The sequence below is a fragment of the Dicentrarchus labrax genome, unplaced genomic scaffold (genome assembly GCF_905237075.1).
Source record: "Dicentrarchus labrax unplaced genomic scaffold, dlabrax2021, whole genome shotgun sequence".
Taxonomy (NCBI): Eukaryota; Metazoa; Chordata; class Actinopteri; family Moronidae; genus Dicentrarchus; species Dicentrarchus labrax.
Genome location: NW_026136706.1, coordinates 1,482,588 through 1,503,619, shown reverse-complemented (window position 1 = coordinate 1,503,619; position 21,032 = coordinate 1,482,588). Strand labels below are relative to the sequence as shown.

The following is a 21,032-nucleotide window of genomic DNA, read 5'->3' as shown; positions in this document are numbered from 1 at the left end:
CTTTACATTGTGCTATCATTTACTCTGATTACTGTTTGTAGAGCAGTGTTGTTGTGAGGCTGGTCAGAGTGTGTCTGAGAGGGGGCAGTTAGCCTCAGTACCAACTGACATAGGGGACTCTTTTCTGGGCTCAGCTCTTGGGTTTGGAGGCCTTTGGAGTGGAGGGTGTCTCTGGGGCTGGATTTCAGGTGGTTAAAAAAGTTGAGCGTTCTCTTCTGAATGTTAATTATCTACATGCATTTGTTGGTGTGTTTCTGTGTACGTGTAAAATGTATCTGCAGAATTCTGCATGTAGAGATTCTGTTGGATGTTTGTCCCAACGGGTAAAGCTCTGATGACTGAGTGGACCCCATACTTCACTACCGTACAGCGCAATGGGCTGGATGACACTATCAAATATTTTAAGCCAGATTTTTATTGAAATATGGAAATTATAAAATGTTCTCTTAATTGCATATAGAGCTCTTTGAGCTTTTTCTTTTAGTGCATTCACTGCCATGTTGAAACTCCCTGATGCTGTTATGGTTATACCAAGGTAGGTATAACTCATGCTGTGTTCAATGACATGATTATTGATGGTAAATTGGTGTTTGTTCTCATGACACCTGGGGCGTTTTTGAAAGATCATGACATTGGTTTTCTTCATGTTTACTGCCAGGGCCCAGTTCTGACGGTACTTTTCTACTACGTCCAGTTGTAGCTGTAGTCCTTGTTCAGTAGGAGACAGTAGAACAAGGTCATCAGCATAAAACAGAGACTTCACCTCTCTATCTAGGAGGGAGAGGCCCGGAGCAGCACATTTATCTAACTCAACAGCCAGTTCATTTATATACACATTAAATAAAGTCGGACTTAGATTGCAACCCTGCCGAACGCCTCTTCTCTGGGGGAAGAAATCAGTTAGTTTGTCTCCAATTTTAACGGCACACGTTTTCCAAATACATCGATTTAACATACATTTTGCCACCTATACCACAGTTTAAAAGTCTGTAATAGAGCCCTTCATGCCAAATAGAGTCGAAAGCTTTCTTGAAATCAATAAAGCAGGTGAATATTTTTCCATTCTTAGTTTGTTGTACATGTTTGTTGATTAAAGTGTGAAGGGTATATACACTGTCGGTGGTGCTGTGTTTTGGGAGGAAGCCAATCTGACTTTTACTTAAGATTGACTGTTCCTCAAGGAAATCTCGTATTCTTGTATTAAGAATACTACAGAATAGTTTACCTAGACAGCTGCTGACACAGATGCCACGGTAGTTATTAGGGTCTGATTTGTCCCCACTCTTATGAATGGGGGAAATGAGCCCTTTGCACCAGATGTTGGGAAAACATCCTGCCTGTAATATAACATTGAACAAATGTAACATTGCACCCTGCATTTATGGGGTGCTGCGTTTCTAATGCTGTCTGGACCACAAGCTTTTCTTGGCCTCAGACATTTTATCTGTGTGGTTATTTCTTCCCAAGTAATTTCAAAATCAAGGGGGTTTTGGTTGTCTTTAATTGTTTTTTCTAATTTTTGGAGTTTTTCTTTCATAATACACTGATCTGAATTGATTTGATTGATTGGTATGTCTTTGTACAGATTTTCAAAATGTGATCTCCAGATGTCACCGTTTTGGATGGGTAATGTCTGCTGTTGCTTTGTGTTGAACTTGTTCCACATATCCCAGAATTGATTTTGGTTAATGGCATTCTCAATATCTTCCAGTTTCAATTGGGTATAATTTTGTTTTTTGATCCTAATTGTGTATTTATATGTATTTAAAATTTCATTGTATCGAATGCGCAGGGCTGGGTTGTTCGGTTGGCGATGTTTCTCATTTGCAATTTTTCTCAGCTCTTTTCTGATTGTCTTGCATTCTTGATCAAACCATTTGTCAGTATTTTGCCTTTTAACAGGTCTCCATCTTTGCTTTATGAGGTCAGCCCTAATAGCTGCCTTATGAAATATCATATTGTTATCCTCAATAGCCTTGTTTACCCCATCTCTGCTAGGGACATATTGATTGATCAAGGTTATTCCGTCAGGTGATGTTTGGTGTGGTAAACAGGGGGTCCTGACCGAATACATGGTTGTTGCCCTGTGTGTCAATGATATCAGGTTCAATTCCTGTACGTCCATTCAGATCTCCAGTTAGAAGTACATTTCCCTGGGCCTGGAAATAGGCGATTTCTGAATTTAGGGTGTCAAAAATGTCCTCTTCAAAATAAGGAGAATCCACTGGGGGTATGTAAATTGCACAGAGGTATAGATCCCTATCGGTTACGCCTAGGCTTTGATTTAACCTCAACCAAATGTGCGATTTACCCTGTTTTACTGGTGAGATCTGATTGCAAAGATCTCCTTTATACCACACCAAAATCCCCCCTGATGTTCTGCCCTTGCATATGTTTTTTAGTTTTATGGAGGGCACCATGACTTCATTATATCCTTGGGGACAGTGAGTGAGCAAATCATCTTGACACCATGTTTCTGTCACAATGATATCAACGTCTTTGATAGATTTCATGAACTCAGGGTTTCCACTCTTCAGCTCAAAGGTTGAGGAGTGGAGACCCTGAATATTCCAACAGCTTATATGAAATGAACGCATCAAAAAAGAAAACAATCAAAATGAACCTGTATAGTGAGACAAATATTTAAAAAACCTTCTACTATCTATATATTTAAAATTATAATTTGATATTAATTCCATGGAGATGTACTATTTTCAATAATATTACCATTGTACTGACTACTACTATTGCTATTACTATTACTAACTAACAAATATATGTCCATGTTGTTTCGTAACTCAAATGGGAAAGTGCTCTGAGTAAATATATCTTAGCTGGACAGAAGCCGGGTGCACAGGGTGTGCAGCATCTCCCTGATGTCTCTCAGCTCACAGGTAGCAGGGGGAGGGGCTGTGACAGCAGGCCGGGCTACAGTTGCAGCATAGCCCTGCTGCTGTGGGTGGGGGGGGGACGTGCTGCTCCATGGGTCTGCTGCCGATGCTGTATAAGGGGTTGTTGGGCAGGGACTGAGGAGGGGGAAAGTGGCCTCAGCTGGTTTGTTTCACAGTGGTGAGGTGGTGGGCGTGTGGGTAGTGTGGGGTCCGGGCTGAGCTGGTGTGTCTCCTCACAGCAGGGGGGGATGATCCGGGGCTGGTGATGGGGGGAGGTCTGTTATGGTCTCTGAAGCTTCTGGTAGAAGAGAGGGTTGAAGGGCTGTGTCCTAGGGCCGTGTCTTTGACGGTCTTGCAAAGATATTCACCTTATCTCTGTGTAGATGGAGTCCATCGTAGAGGTCCAAGGTGCCAGTGGTTGGATGGAGGGCCAGGTGGACGTTGGGTAAGGTGGCCCAACCTCTTCTGATCTCCATATTGATGTCATGGATGACGTGAGGAGGGGTATCAGTCCTAGGCAGCAGGGTGGAGATCACGATGCGGGTGTTAGGGAATTCCTTGGTGGCCTGCTCCGCCATCTTCCTCACTGCCTCAGCAGTGTTCCTTCAGAGGTTGTGCAGGTCATTTGTTCCTGTGTGAATCACCAGGCATTGAGGGCTCCCGAGGGTCTCCTTTCTCGACAGCTTTATTGCCTGGCCTGTGGTGCTGCAACGTTTAGACAGCACTTTCTTAGAAGGAAAAGGCTTGTTGGTGTCCAGGAATTTCCCGTTTGAGTCAGCTAGCAGGACCACTTGTGGGGCTTGTTCTTCAGACTGAGTGGAGGGCAGCTGGGATGGACAGAGTTGGCTGTGTGCGTGTTGGTAGGGTGCAGAGCAGAGATGGTGGACAGAGACAAGGCAGGGGTTTGGAAGACTAGCAGTCTGTGTCTCTGTCTCTGTAGTTGTCTTTGTGGGGACTGTTGAGAGTTGGTCTGTCAGGTGTCGGACTTGCCTGGTGAAGTTCCTTTCTCTGTTCTCAGCGTCCTCCTTCACTTTGGCTAACTGAGCCCGGAGCACACTGTTCTCCTGTTTTAGTGCCTCTACACTTCCTCTTAGCTCAGATGTCGAGGCCTGGTTGTTCCTCTTGAAGCTGATGCACAATGTTGTCTAGGGGGGCAGACAGCCTGGCCTGGGTCAGCTCTTTGAATTCAGCAAAGTCCAGCTCCAGCAGGACCATACTCTCCTTCAGCTGGTTGGTGGAGCTGGCAGGTGTGGGAGGGGCAGAGATGGACAAGGTGGTGGAGTTCTCTGTTGGGCTCTCATCATCTTCACTGTCACACAGAACATTGCACCTCTTGGTGTCCACCTCAGCTTTGATTAGGGAGAAAACTTCTTCAAAGGATTTCAAGTTTGCTTCGCCCCCCCGGACCATCACCTTTCCCTTTGTGTAGTAGATGATGGTGAGCAGTTGATACACAGTTGCCAGCTAGCTTTTGACAGTCTGCTGGTTGTTTTCATTTAAAAAATATATCCAAAAATGTTATTTTCTTTCTTCTGTTTTGCTGATAAAGTATTTACCTTTTCTTTTTGAAATTCAATGTTTTTTTTTGCAAAATGTCCCACTGTTTAGGTCCATGTTTGAGATGAATTCAGGAGCACATTTTTCATGTAGCCTTCTCTCTTGGAAGGGTTCTGTCTCTCTCTCTCTCTCTTACTCTCTTTCACCCCAACTGGTCGAGACAGACGACCACCCACCTAGAGTCGGGGTCTGTCAGAGGTTTCTGCCTCTTAAAGGAAGTTTTTCCTTGCCGCCATCGCCAAGTGCTTGCTCATGGTGGGAATTGTTGGGTCTCTGTAATTAATGCTATAAGGAGTTCGGGCTAGGCCTGCTCTATTTGAAAAATTTGAAAAGTGTCCTGAGATAACTTCTGTTATGAATTGGCGCTATACAAATAAAATTGAATTGAATTTATGTTTTTTCTTACCTACAATTGAGAATATTTTGCCTGTAAATGATCAGAACATATAAGAATTGTAAAAAGTTGGTAGCTATGAGTATGTGGATGTAGATGACTGAAAACATTTGTCATTGCTGTTGCTAACATATTTTAATATATTTGAGTTATTGATACTTTTATGTACACAGACAACCATTAAACTACTCATACTCATAAATTACTGGAGATAATGAATTAATCTCATTAGCTGAGTTTCCGTCCAAATTTATCACGTTTCAACCAAATGTGGATTCAATTAGCAAAAGAAAATGAATAGAACTATTCTCTCAGAGTAGTTCATTATAATAAGCAGTAGGTGGCCCAAACTCACCCTTGCTAAGTCCCGCCCCTTTTTGCTCTGTGCTCCAATAACAGTTGAGCAAGCCTCCATCTTCCTTCCCTGTAGTTAGATATGCTATATGCTAGGCTAATCTGTGTTGGAAAGACAACCACATTTTTAATTTAATTTTAAAACATAAAAGAGACACATATATACTCACATTTTAAGGTAAACCCAACTAGCTTACAATTATTGTAAATTAGCTCTTCTGTTCTGTCACCCGTTAATGGCAGATACAGTTAGTGGCAGTTAATTAGCAGTTAGCTGCTTTAGCTAAAGCTATCTGTCCTCGTGAAAACCAGGACATATTTTCAACATAAAATCTGATCCAGTTTCACCAAATCACTGAATACACTTAGAAAGCTGAGGTGAAACTCTAAAATACCACCAAGAATACCTGAAAAAACCTAAAACAGACTTCCTGTCACTGTTGGACAGATACTGCAGGAGACAGAGGAGATAAAACACCTCTCAGGGACTCTAAATTCTGATCTGATCATGTTGTTGTTCAGTAGATTGTTCAGTGGTTCTCAGTGGGTCAACAAACTTCAATAAGAACAAAACACCAGAATGAATAACAGAGGCTTTTATTCTGAAAAGTACAGCTGGCTGCAACTGGCGGCTCATTTCCACTGATATTTAACTAATACTGTCTGAGAACTGTGGCTTCAACTCAAATTACCCAGAAAGCTTTTTTTCTAATTAAGTCTTTAGACTGAAGGCACGACGGCTTCAAACTGGGATTAAATGACAGTGACTCGACTTATTTTATGGTTTTCAGGAAACAGGATTGCTCTTATTATAGTCGATTCTTCAGTGAGTCAGACGACAATTGAAAGCAGATCAGTTGGACGGCAGGAGAGCAGCGCAGGGTCACAGTGAACTGGACGACCATGTCCATAGCTGCTCAGGCGTTGAGGTACTTGGCGTGGTGCTTGATGTGATCGTGCATGAAGGAGTAGATGAAGAAGTAGCTGTGGTCGTAGCCCTGCAGGATGAAACGCAACATTACGGCCACAGAGCAACAGAGTTTGTACAATCGTTCAGTTTAACAAACAAAAATTTGAATGAAATTTGTCCCTGGAGTTTCCCCCCTACATGATACAAAGGCATTAACGCAACTGTATGTTAACTGATGTTGAGGTATCCTGCGGTGGTTTTTCTAGTGGTTTCGGAAGTTAAGGCGAAGACAAAACACGATTCTTTCCACAAAACGAATCATTTTCGAGCAGAATTGAAGTTCAGGCCTTTTGCCTTTGCAGCGCTGAAGTCTCGTTCTGACAACCTGGTTTTAACAGCAGTCACCGCCCCCGAAACACTCGTCCACTTACTGCTTTGTTCATGTTTCGAGCCACAATTCAGCTCACTTACGTTTATCGTTCTTTCAGTTTTGAGGAGAGTTTTTGTTTTGAGCAACAAGCTGAATTTGTCGCAGATAAGGTCAAATAAGGTTGTTCTTCATTTTCACCACAATCAGACGTCCTCCGATCAATCCTTGTCTTAAACTCTGGATCACACCACACTACCTCACTCGGCTGTAAGCAAACACACAGACTGTATTTTGCAGAACTGAAAATAATTTAGATTTTCTTTTACTTTGGAAACAAACTGGGACCAGAAAAGAAAACCTGTAGTGGCATTCTGAGTTGGATTATCTGTCTTTTTGGGATGTGGGATGAAGACTTGACCTAAGAGTTTTTGTTGTCAGTATTAGTGTCATTCAGTTTAAGGGTGTACATTTTGTTGTGTGTGCATCCTTATGGGCAGTTACACAACAAAACCAACCAATAACCTGGCGGGCACACCAACTAAAAAACAAGTCTTCTGAAGATTTCCTAACACAAAGTAGCTGCTTGAACGACCGCTGACAAACGTATGCCCTCTGCTTTAACAACACGCCTTACCTGAAACGATGCTCTCTGCAGTGAAACAACCTGGAGATACTTTTAAAACACTAACTGTTTCCACCCAGTTTCAGTAACAAAATCTGAGAGAAAGTCTACAGTTTCTACTGAACGAAGTGTTTAGAGGAACAGAATCGGATATATGAAACTGATCGGCTGGTTGATTCAACTGTTTATTTTGGCAGATTGTTAAACTAACTAGGTTTTTATTACTTAACTTAATTTCTAGTATTTGTCGGTCTTTACTAGATATGATCAATCTTTCTTTATTGTCAGGATATGTACCACAGTCCTTTAAAGTAGCTGTTGAATTAAACCCCTTCTTACAAAGCCCACTCTCGACCGAGGGGTTTTAGCCAATTATAGACCGATTTCTAACCTCCCCTTCCTCTCTAAGATTCTGGAGAAAGTAGTCGCCAAACACTTGTATTATTAGATCTTAGTGCTGCATTTGACACCATTGATCATAATATTCTTTTACAGAGACTTGAGCATCAAATTGGCATTAAAGGAACCGCACTAAGCTGGTTTAAGTCATATTTATCAGATCGCTCGCAGTTTGTACATGTTAAAGATGAATCTTCCATAAATACTACAGTTAGTCATGGAGTTCCACAAGGTTCTGTACTTGGACCAATACTATTTACTTTATATATGCTCCCTTTAGGCAACATAATTAGGAATCACTCCATTAACTTTCACTGTTATGCAGATGATACGCAGTTATATCTATCAATCAAACCCAATGAAATTAATCAATTATCTAAATTACAAACATGTCTTAAGGACATAAAATCCTGGATGACCTGCAATTTTCTGATGTTAAACTCAGAAAAAAACGAAATTCTTGTTCTTGGCCCCAAAAACCTTAGAGACTCACTGTCTAAAGATATAGTTACTCTAGATGGCATTAACTTGGCCTCTAGCACCACTGTCAGGAATCTTGGAGTTATCTTTGATCAGGATTTGTCATTTAACTCCCACATAAAGCAGACCTCTAGGACTGCCTTCTTTCATTTATGTAATATTACATAAATTAGACGCATACTATCACAGACAGATGCAGAAAAACTAATCCATGCATTTGTTACTTCAAGGCTGGATTACTGCAACTCTTTATTATCAGGTTGCCCCAATAAGTCCATTAAAACGCTCCAATTAACTCAGAACGCTGACAGAAACTAGAAAAAGAGATCACATCTCTCCTGTACTAGCTTCTCTGCATTGGCTCCCTGTAAAATGTAGAATAGAATTTAAAATCCTCCTCCTCACCTATAAAGCTCTTCATGGTCAGGCCCCTTCATATCTTAAAGAGCTCATAGTACCCTATTACCCCTCTAGAACACTACGCTCTCTGAATGCTGGGCTACTTGTGGTTCCTATAGTCTCTAAAAGTAGAACAGGAGCCAGAGCCTTCAGTTACCAAGCTCCTCTCCTGTGGAACCAGCTTCCAGTTGTGGTTCTGGAGGCAGACACCCTCACCACATTCAAGAGTAGGCTTAAGACATTCCTCTTTGATAAAGCTTATAGTTAGGGCTGGATCAGGTGAGTCCTGAACCATCCCTTAGTTATGCTGCTATAGGCCTAGACTATCGGGGGATTTCCCATGGTGCACTGAGCTCCTCTCTTCCTCTCTCTTTCTGCACTCATTCTTGTCCCATTAATGCATGTTACTAACTTCACTTCTTCCCCGGAGTTCTTGTGCTTTCTCGTCTTGAGGGTTCTCATGGATCCTGGTGGAGCCTCCTGCCATGGTCCTGCTTGACTGCCATTATTAATATTACTAATATTAATAGGGACCTTATTTTTACCTATTTTTAGCCCCTTCGACTGCATATTTGGAGGCCGCACCATGCTCGATAACTCATTAAACGCGGCGTACATGTCAGTCGTGGCGAAAAATTTCGGATTTTCTAGGGGTCCACTATGAGCATGGCATGGGTCTCTGTAAATAATGTTATTAGGAGTTCGGTCTAGACCTGCTCTATTTGAAAAGTGTCCTGAGATAACTTCTGTTATGAATTGGTGCTATATAAATAAAGTTTAACTGAATTGAATTGAACTACCTGATTCACCTACCAGACAACCTGTCACAGCGAGGTGCTTCTCCCAGCATGCAACTGTTGTAATGTAATTAAAATGATCTGTGACATTTTCCGGTGAAGAATCTGTGCTTTTACTGTGACAGACTGAAAGAACTGACCGGCTGCAGTCTGAAGACAACAGGGATTTTCTTCTCAGAGCAGACGGCGATCAGGTTGTCGGGCAGCAGCTGACTGGCCGTCAGGAACTGGTCGTCGCGGCCCTGATCAATAAGGATGTCGAGCTGAGGACCGGAGTACGCCGCCGCCAACACGGTGGCATCGTACGCCTGAAAGAGAACCAGAGGAGAGTTTAGTTTGTTGGTGGATCCTCTACAGGCTGAAGAATCTGTGTCATCCTCTTACCTCCCACGTGGACCTGTCAGAGCCCAGGTATCCTGAGAAGGCTTTCTGTCCCCAGGGACACTGCATCGGGTTACAGATGGGAGCGAATGCAGACACAGCCTGCAGGAGACAGACGAGGACAAACAATAAGTGTTTTTGTCTCTGGAGTCTAGTGGAGAGTGATAGTGATATTACGGCTGTTTGTGGTTAAACTAAAGGTCTATCTCTGTAGGGATCCTTTCCATAATGCTGTCAGACACTGACAACGTTACGCGCATTGACGGCTGGTGGAGATTTTGGGTGGGTGGGCTAACAAATGCATTACACTCATCAATACGTCATACAGCAGCAACAGCAGCATCACATCGAGTTACAGCAACAACATTGTATACTTTGTTATAGCAAGGGCTCTACAGCAACACTGGGGAGACAAACCCAAAAGAATGACCTGATGCCAAAAAAATCTCTCTCTCTCTCTCTCTCTCTCTCCTCTGTTCACATCAGCACATGCCAATTGTGCTACGACTACATCATAGAAAAGTACCAGTTTGCAACACCATGTATCAGAAATAAATCTATAAAACCAAAGCAAAAATAATTATTTGTAGAAGAGAGAGTTGTTTCAGAGCCTGGGCATACCTTATTTAAAAAGCAGTTCACATCGACACAAACAGGTTAATCACCATGTCAAACTCCACAGTGCTGTACCTCACCATCAACTCACCTTTCAGTTTCTCCCTGCAGATCATTGGCTAATGTGCACATGCAAAGACACCAAGTGCCTGGCTTTCTCAAAGAGAGCCTTTGACCTTTCATTAAGTCACAGCACTGTGCGGCTACTGACACATTATCAGAGCGCCGCATCCTGCGCAGCGTTACAGCAGCTGCAGCTGTGTCTGCATCTGGATGTGGCTGATGGTCATCTGTGGTCAGCAGTTCAGATATGAAGCACGAAAATGATCCAGGGCCTGTCTCGTTCTGAGAGAATCTGCGGTCTTGGACGTGTACTTTGCAACCTGTGTGTTGGACAGGTGATGGGTTGATTGACTTTGTTAAAAAGAGAACTGGTGGCCACTGGTGGCCACTTTTTTCTGCTATCGATCTTCATCAGTTAACTTCAATCATTTCTTCATCGAAGCCATCAACCTGTCTATTAGACCCGATCCCAACTAGGCTGCTTAAAGAAGTTGTTCCCTTAATTGGCACTTCTTTACTGGATATGATTAATCTTTCTTTATTATCAGGATATGTACCACAGTCCTTTAAAGTAGCTGTAATTAAACCCCTTCTTAAAAAGTCCACTCTTGACCCAGGGGTTTTAGCCAACTATAGAGCGATTTCTAACCTCCCGTTCCTCTCTAAGATTCTGGAGAAAGTAGTCGCCAAAGAGTTGTGTGACTTTCTACATAACAATAGTTTATTTGAGGATTTTCAGTCAGGATTTAGAGTTCATCATAGCACAGAGACAGCTCTGGTTAAAGTTAATAATGACCTTCTGACTGCTTCTGACAATGGACTTGTCTCTGTACTTGTATTATTAGATCTTAGTGCTTCATTTGACACCATTGACCATGATATTCTTTTACAGAGACTTGAGCATCAAATTGGCATTAAAGGAACTGCCCTAACCTGGTTTAAGTCATACTTATCAGATCGTTCTCAGTTTGTACATGTTAACGATGAATCCTCCATAAATACTAAAGTTAGTCATGGAGTTCCACAAGGTTCTGTACTTGGACCAATACTATTTACTTTATATATGCTCCCTTTAGGCAACATTATTAGGAATCACTCCATTAACTTTCACTGTTATGCAGATGATACGCAGTTATATCTATCAATCAAACCCAATGAAATTAATCAATTATCTAAATTACAAACATGTCTTAAGGACATAAAATCCTGGATGACCTGCAATTTTCTGATGTTAAACTCAGAAAAAACGAAATTCTTGTTCTTGGCCCCAAAAACCTTAGAGACTCATTGTCTAAAGATATAGTCACTCTAGATGGCATTAACTTGGCCTCTAGCACCACTGTCAGGAATCTTGGAGTTATCTTTGATCAGGATTTGTCATTTAACTCCCACATAAAGCAGACCTCTAGGACTGCCTTCTTTCATTTACGTAATATTAGAAAAATTAGACACATACTATCACAGACAGATGCAGAAAAACTAATCCATGCATTTGTTACTTCAAGGCTGGATTACTGCAACTCTTTATTATCAGGTTGCCCCAATAAGTCCATTAAAACGCTCCAATTAATTCAGAACGCTGCAGCACGAGTACTGACAGGAACTAGAAAAAGAGATCACATCTCTCCTGTACTAGCTACTCTGCATTGGCTCCCTATAAAATGTAGAATTTAATTTAAAATCCTCCTCCTCACCTATAAAGCTCTTCATGGTCAGGCCCCTTCATATCTTAAAGAGCTCATAGTACCCTATTACCCCTCTAGAACACTACGTTCTCTGAATGCTGGGCTACTTGTGGTTCCTATAGTCTCTAAAAGTAGAACAGGAGCCAGAGCCTTCAGTTACCAAGCTCCTCTCCTGTGGAACCAGCTTCCAGTTGTGGTTCGGGAGGCAGACACCCTCACCGCATTCAAGAGTAGGCTTAAGACATTCCTCTTTGATAAAGCTTATAGTTAGGGCTGGATCAGGTGAGTCCTGAACCATCCCTTAGTTATGCTGCTATAGGCCTAGACTATCGGGGGATTTCCCATGGTGCACTGAGCTACTCTCTTCCTCTCTCTCTCTGCACTCATTCATGTCCCTTTAATGCATGTTACTAACTCCACTTCTTCCCCGGAGTTCTTGTGCTTTCTCGTCTCGCAGGTTCTCATGGATCCTGGTGGAGCCTCCTGCCATGGTCCTGCTTGACTGCCATTGCCAATACTGTTGTTGCTGTGCGTCTGTCTGTCTGTCTGTCGCTCTCTCTCTCTCTCTCTCTCACCCCAACTGGTCGAGACAGACGACCACCCACCTAGAGCCGGAGGATCTGTCCTAGGTTTCTGCCTTTTAACAGGCAGTTTTTCCTTGCCCTTGTCGCCAAGTGCTTGCTCATGGTGGTACTGTTGGGTCTCTGTAATTAATGTTAAAGAGTTCGGTCTAGACCTGCTCTATTTGAAAAGTGTCCTGAGATAACTTCTGTTATGAATTGGCGCTATACAAATAAAATTGAATTGAATTGAATTGAATACTTGGGCTGAATGAATTGAGCCCATTCACAGGAAAAAAGCCAGGATATATCATATATCCTGGGTTTTCTGTCACTTTTTGGTGTTGTTGCTGCTCTAGGTTCTAACAAAATTCAAAACAATATGTTCTAAAGTTTTTAATAATAGTTTTTCAGCTTTACTGTAAAAGATAGGGGGGGCTTAGCACTGTTAGCCCATATATACCAGCCGTCCCTGGTTACGTGGCAGCCATAGCAGCCTGTTTTGCTAATATTTTCTCATCCAACTCTATGAATTAAGATTTATTTTGATCAACCTATAGTTGGTGATTGTTGGAAAGACTAACAAAGACAAATAAAGTTTTATTTTATTTCTGCCCACTTTTAAGTGTTTTATTATTTGTGAGGTAGAATCAATGGAGTCTGGTGGGCCGTAGTGATGGTGCAACATATAGTGGCAGTAAATTTCATAGATAGAACATTTAAAGTTCTGCACTACTTCAGTTGTTCTTTCAGCATCTTGCCGAGTGATAAGCAGTACCTTGTATTTCCCAGGGTTCTTCAGGGCACAGATGAGCGCCCCGTGGCCGCCCATAGAGTGACCGCTGATGGACATCCTGTCTGGGTCGGTGGGGAAGTTAGCATTGATCAGTTTGGGGAGCTGAAAGAAAGAAAGATCATCCAGAACACTCATGAGCTGAAATAGAAAAGTTGAGTTTTTCAGGTGAGAAGGTGACTTAAATCCAACCCACCTCCGTGGTGACGTAGGAGTACATGCGGTAGTTGGTCTTCCAGGGGTCCTCCGTGGAGTCGACATAGAAACCAGCTCCAGTGCCGAAATCCCAGTTCTCATCCTCCCCCTCGATGTTACAACCACCTGATGTATGATGGGAAACATCAGTCACCTCTAGAGAGACAATTTTACTGCATGATCCTTTCAAATATGGAGTTCCACAGGCTTCTGTCTTGGGACCTTTACTATTCCCACTGAAGTGCTTGCTCACATATTATTAACAAACACAATATCAGGAACCACTTATATGCCAAAGACACACAATTATATCTCAATAAATTAAACGACCGCCACTTGTGCGTTGCAGAGATCAATGACTGGATGACATGATCATTTTCATGGATCCAGACTCATCATAGAATTGCATTATACTATCTATCTTGGTTTTCTCTCATCTAATGCTGAGTTCCCACCAAACACCACTAGATGTGAATAGATATGAATTCAGACTTGATTTTTATTGATTTTACTGTTTTGCATGCAGTTATTTAATTGTCAACCACATACATTGGATGGATTTTAACTTTAATGTACTTGAAATGTATTATCTAAAAAAGTAGGGGATCATGACTCAGTATCGGCAGATAATCAATATTAAACGACTCAGATCAGATCGGGAGCTCAAAAAACTTGACTGAGACTCACTAATTATATTATTAATATCACAATATTTGACTCATTGTTTTTTTAATAAAGTGTAATTATAAGACATGAAAGGTTTTTCATTTGAGAAAAATTACAAACATATTTAAACAAAAGAAACAAATTTGCTCACTTTCAGTTTCTTGCTGCAGTATTTTTTAGCAGCAGTAGAAATAAAGGATGTCTTGTTGTTTCGGCCCCTTCAGAGCTCGAACCACTAAAAATACGGATGCACGATAATTAACAAGGCAGATAATAGGAAGTTTATAGAATTATGAATTACGATAATTAAATTAGTGCTTATAATAGTGCTGCTGGCTCACTACGAAGAACATTAGACTCTATCGCTCCAATAAAATTATTGAAACTAGCACCGTGGTACAACCACCAAACCTGCCAGTTAAAACAAATAGCTAGGAAATCTGAAAGGAAATGGTGCTCTCCCAAATTATCAGAATATCGCTCAATTTGGCATGATAATCTTAAAACCTATAGAAAGGCCCTCCATAACGCCAGAGGAGCCTATTATTCAACACTAATAGAAGAAAATAAGAACAACCCCAGGTTCCTCTTCAGCACTGTAGCCAGGCTGACAGAGAGTCACAGCTCTGTTGAGCCACATATCCCCATAAACTTAAGTAGCAACGACTTCATGACCTTCTTCTATAATAAAATTATTACTATTAGAGAGAAAATTAATCACCAACTGCCATCAACAGTTATCAGTGGCTCTCCAAGTTCAGGAACTTTAACTAATGTAAACTTAGATATATATTTAGACTGTTTTTCTGCTATCGAGCTTCATCAGTTAACTTCAATAATTTCTTCATCGAAGCCATCAACCTGTCTATTAGACCCGATCCCAACTAGGCTGCTTAAAGAAGTTGTTCCCTTAATTGGCACTTCTTTACTGGATATGATTAATCTTTCTTTATTATCAGGATATGTACCACAGTCCTTTAAAGTAGCTGTAATTAAACCCCTTCTTAAAAAGCCCACTCTTGACCCAGGGGTTTTAGTCAACTATAGACCGATTTCTAACCTCCCCTTCCTCTCTAAGATTCTGGAGAAAGTAGTCGCCAAAGAGTTATGTGAATTTCTACATAACAATAGTTTATTTGAGGATTTTCAGTCAGGATTTAGAGTTCATCACAGCACAGAGACAGCTCTGGTTAAAGTTAACAATGACCTTCTGACTGCTTCTGACAATGGACTTGTCTCTGTACTTGTATTATTAGATCTTAGTGCTGCATTTGACACCATTGACCATAATATTCTTTCACAGAGACTTGAGCATCAAATTGGCATTAAAGGAACCGCACTAAGCTGGTTTAAGTCATATTTATCAGATCGCTCGCAGTTTGTACATGTTAACGAGGAATCTTCAATAAATACTACAGTTAGTCATGGAGTTCCACAAGGTTCTGTACTTGGACCAATACTATTTACTTTATATATGCTCCCTTTAGGCAACATTATTAGGAATCACTCCATTAACTTTCACTGTTATGCAGATGACACGCAGTTATATCTATCAATAAAACCAAATGAAATTAATCAATTATCTAAATTACAAACATGTCTTACGGACATAAAATCCTGGATGACCTGCAATTTTCTGATGTTAAACTCAGAAAAAAACGAAATTCTTGTTCTTGGCCCCAAAAACCTTAGAGACTCATTGTCTAAAGATATAGTTACTCTAGATGGCATTAACTTGGCCTCTAGCACCACTGTCAGGAATCTTGGAGTTATCTTTGATCAGGATTTGTCATTTTACTCCCACATAAAGCAGTCCTCTAGGACTGCCTTCTTTCATTTACGTAATATTAGAAAAATTAGACACATCCTATCACAGACAGATGCAGAAAAACTAATCCATGCATTTGTTACTTCAAGGCTGGATTACTGCAACTCTTTATTATCAGGTTGCCCCAATAAGTCCATTAAAACGCTCCAATTAATTCAGAACGCTGCAGCACGAGTACTGACAGGAACTAGAAAAAGAGATCACATCTCTCCTGTACTAGCTTCTCTGCATTGGCTCCCTGTAAAATGTAGAATAGAATTTAAAATCCTCCTCCTCACCTATAAAGCTCTTCATGGTCAGGCCCCTTCATATCTTAAAGAGCTCATAGTACCCTATTACCCCTCTAGAACACTGCGTTCTCTGAATGCTGGGCTACTTGTGGTTCCTATAGTCTCTAAAAGTAGAACAGGAGCCAGAGCCTTCAGTTACCAAGCTCCTCTCCTGTGGAACCAGCTTCCAGTTGTGGTTCTGGAGGCAGACACCCTCACCACATTCAAGAGTAGGCTTAAGACATTCCTCTTTGATAAAGCTTATAGTTAGGGCTGGATCAGGTGAGTCCTGAACCATCCCTTAGTTATGCTGCTATAGGCCTAGACTATCGGGGGATTTCCCATGGTGCACTGAGCTCCTCCCTTCCTCTCTCTTTCTGCACTCATTCATGTTCCATTTATGCATGTTACTAACTTCACTTCTTCCCCGGAGTTCTTGTGCTTTCTCGTCTCGCAGGTTCTTATCGATCCTGGTGGAGCCTCCTGCCATGGTCCTGCTAGATTGTATTGCCAATACTTTTGTTGCTATGCACCTGTCTGTCTGTCTGTCTCTCGCTCTCTCTGCCTCTCTCTCTCTCTCTGCCTCTCTCTCTCTCTCTCTCACCCCAACTGGTCGAGACAGACGACCACCCACCTAGAGCCGAAGGATCTGTCCTAGGTTTCTGCCTTTTAACAGGCAGTGTTTCCTTGCCCTTGTCTCCAAGGTCTTGCTCATGGTGGTACTGTTGGGTCTCTGTAATTAATGTTAAAGAGTTCGGTCTAGGCCTGCTCTATTTGAAAAGTGTCCTGAGATAACTTCTGTTATGAATTGGCGCTATACAAATAGAATTGACTTGAATTGAATTGAATTGAAATAACGTTAGAACATTTCGTCTCGTCTTGTTTTGGTCAACGAAAATGAAGAGATATTTTAGCAGAGTTTTTATTTTGCAAACCACATTTAGTCCCTTTTTATTCGTCAACAATATTGCATTATATATTTGATTATAGTTTTCGTCACATGACCACCATTTACGTTGCGTCTCGTCTCGTCTCCGTCACGTGATAAAGGTTTGTTGACGACGATATTTAGTCATCATTTTCGCTGACGAAGGCAACACTAGTTATAAGGAGTTCGGTCTAGACCTGCTCTATTTGAAAAGTGTCCTAAGATAACTTCTCTTATGAATTGGTGCTATACAAATAACATTGAATTGAAAATTGAATTGAATTAAATTACAGATGATAAATAATCTGTCCATCATTCTTCAATCAAATGCAATATTATCATTATTATATCAGCTGAAATCTATTCTGTGTGTCCCTAAGAAGCTCTGGTTGAAGAGCAGCACAGTCGAAGGTGCCTCTGATGAAGGTGTGTTTGTTTTACTGTGTGTGTCCCTACGTGGGCTAGTGTCCGGAGCTACGATGATGATGCCGTGCTCCGCCGCAGGAAGCTGACTGCCGGCTTTAGTGATGAAGTTCTGCTCGGTACACGTCAGACCTGCAGAGAGACAGAAACCGGATCATAACCTCAAACAGACGAGCTGGCCAACAGCATTAGTGCAGGGATGGGGGGGAAGTAGTGCAGGGATGGGGGGAAGTAGTGCAGGGACGGGGGGCATTAGTGCAGGGATGGGGGGGGGGGAGTAGTGCAGGGACGGGGGGCATTAGTGCAGGGAAGGGGGGCATTAATACAGGGACGGGGGGCATTAGTGCAGGGACGGGGGGCATTAGTGCAGGGAAGGGGGGCATTAATACAGGGATGGGGGGCATTATCTTAACTACACTGTAAAATCAGATTAGTCAGTTTCAATGTTGAAACTGTGAAAACAAACTACCTTTAATATTAAATCAATAATGTTTCTGTAACTTACAGAATAATTTCTGCTGACTAGTGAGATTAGGAACATTTACCAACCGCACTCATCCCTATTAAAACTACAGTGAGCAGCTGTTTTAGGAAATAATTGATTTATTATTATATAATTTATTAAACATGAATCCATATATTTAGGCCCTCAGTCGGAGCCACAGACACAGAACCAGTGCAGACCTGCAGACTGTGTACTCACCTGAGAGCCAGTACATGACGGGACACTTGGCGGTGTCGGCTTTGGGGGGCAGGTAGACGGCGAACTTCATCTTACACCTGAGCTCAGAGCTGGAGAGGAAACACACACACACACAACCTCACACACTCATCGTTAACACAGACACACAACCTCACACAGACACACACACACACACACACACACACACACAACCACACACACACACACACACACACACACACACACACACACACACACACACACACACACACACAACCTCACACAGACACACAACCTCACACAACCACACACACTAATCGTTAACACACACACACAACCTCAAACAGACACACAGACACACAACCACACACAGACACACAACCTCACACAGACACACAACCTCACACACTCATCGTTAACACACACAGACACACAACCTCACACACTCATCGTTAACACACACACAGACACACAACCTCACACACACACACAACCTCACACAGACACACAGACACACAACCTCACACACACACATCGTTAACACACAGACACACAACCTCACACAGACACACAACCTCACAAACTCATCGTTAACACACACAAACACAACCTCACACAGACACACAACCTCACACACTCATCGTTAACACACACAAACACAACCTCACACAGACACACAACCACACACACTAATCGTTAACACACACACACACACACACACACACACACACAACCTCACACAGACACACAGACACACAACCTCACACACTCATCGTTAACACACACACAGACACACAACCTCACACAGACACACAACCTCACACACACATCGTTAACACACACACACACACAACCTCACACACACACATCGTTAACACACACACACACAACCTCACACAGACACACAACCTCACACACTCATCGTTAACACACACACAGACACAACCTCACACAGACACACAACCTCACACACTCATCGTTAACACACACACAGACACACAACCTCACACACACACACAGCACAGACACACAGACACACAACCTCACACACACATCGTTAACACACAGACACACAACCTCACACAGACACACAGACACACAACCTCACACAGACACACAACCTCACACACTCATCGTTAACACACACACACACACAACCTCACACACACATCGTTAACACACAGACACACAACCTCACACAGACACACAGACACACAACCTCACACAGACACATCGTTAACACAGACCTCTGACATTTAATCTCATCTCACCTTTCATGTTCAAAAACCTTCTGAAACCCACCGGCGCACTTGTTGGAGGACACCTGTGTGAGAGCCATCTCTGAAACACAGGGATCAATACCTGGTTAATAATCAATAAGTGGATCTGATGTGTTATTACTGCTGTCCCAGCTAGGTTAACGCTAACAGACACTCTGGGGTTGGACTTTCAAAATAAAGCTTCAACAGCATTTCAACAACTCAATCACTGTTCAACTTTTATCAGAACAAACCAATCGATCAATACTGTGAGATTTACTGTCAGATAACAAACGTTGTTGCTGTATTCGTCTCGTGTTCTGTCTTGTAGTCTCTAATGTGTCCTGCTGGGCCAGTGTGTCGTAGAAAGGGTGTGAGACATTGTCCAGGCTTCAGTCCATATTGGACAATGTCTCACACCCTCTCTACGACACACTGGCCCAGCAGAGGAGCACCTTCAGCAGAAGACTCCTCTCACCCAGACGCACCACAGAGCGCCACAGGAAATCATTCCTGCCTGTGGTCATCAATCTCTACAGCGCCTCCCTCAGAGAGTCAGACACCCCCCCTCTGTAACCTGACCTCAAACACAGACAATCAGAAACTGCACAAGGTCACTGTACACACTGACACTGTACACACTGACACTGTACACACTGACACTGTACACACTGACACTGTACACACTGACACTGTACACACTGACACTGTACACATTGTCACTGTACACACTGACACTGTACACATTGTCACTGTACACATTGTCACTGTACACACTGACACTGTACACACTGACACTGTACAGTTTGCCATTTTTGCACATTTTGCACATTTAAAGGTGTGACTTATATATTTTAAACCTTTTATATTCTTAATATATTGTATGTCTATCACATCTAGACTATATTTAACCACAGTAATTTCCCCCTGGGATTAATAAAGTATTTCTGATTCTGATTGTCTTTATTATTAGGGAAGAACGATAATTAAAAGGACAGATAAATTATCGGTGATAATGTGAAATTTACCTTTTTATTTATTTATAATTCAATTAAAGTCGATAAATTATCGGTTGATATTAATAATAATTTATTACGGAGTAGAAAAAAGAATCCGAAGAGTCAGAATTGTTGTTTGTTTGTTGTTGTGTGAACAATAGTGATATAGGTCGTTGTTACACTTTTCTATCAGGTTATAAAAATACAGGTAAAAAACATATTTTTAAATCACAAAAATGTGAAATTATCTCATTTCATCGGCCAAAATGTGGGAATGAAGAACTACAGAACTTCATTATAATGCTGTTTGTCACATTTTACTTCATTTTGCAGCTTCTGTAATTTACATATTGCAGTTCTGATAGTACTTCGACAAATTGTGCAGCTCTAATAATTAATTCTATAATTAAAATGAACATTTTCTTTTATTAATATCAAGGTTAAGTTTCGGTAATGGGCTTCCATATGTTAGAAGCATTGGGATGAGGCCTTTATCAGCAACAGGAGATAAAGT

At 41.7% G+C, this 21,032-nt stretch overlaps 1 protein-coding gene across 1 annotated transcript; it reads right to left on the bottom strand.

The window, feature by feature from the left end:
- Positions 1-5,777: 5,777 nt before the first annotated feature.
- esd (esterase D/formylglutathione hydrolase) lies at positions 5,778-19,600 on the bottom strand. The gene is made up of 8 exons (XM_051403023.1): positions 19,533-19,600; positions 18,283-18,371; positions 17,613-17,711; positions 13,467-13,591; positions 13,256-13,375; positions 9,558-9,656; positions 9,314-9,481; positions 5,778-6,194 (listed from the first exon to the last, which is right to left on the bottom strand). Exons 1-8 carry the CDS (start codon positions 19,598-19,600, stop codon positions 6,114-6,116), a joined length of 849 nt encoding a protein of 282 aa, XP_051258983.1. The 3' UTR covers positions 5,778-6,113.
- Between the last annotated feature and the right edge of the window lie 1,432 nt (positions 19,601-21,032).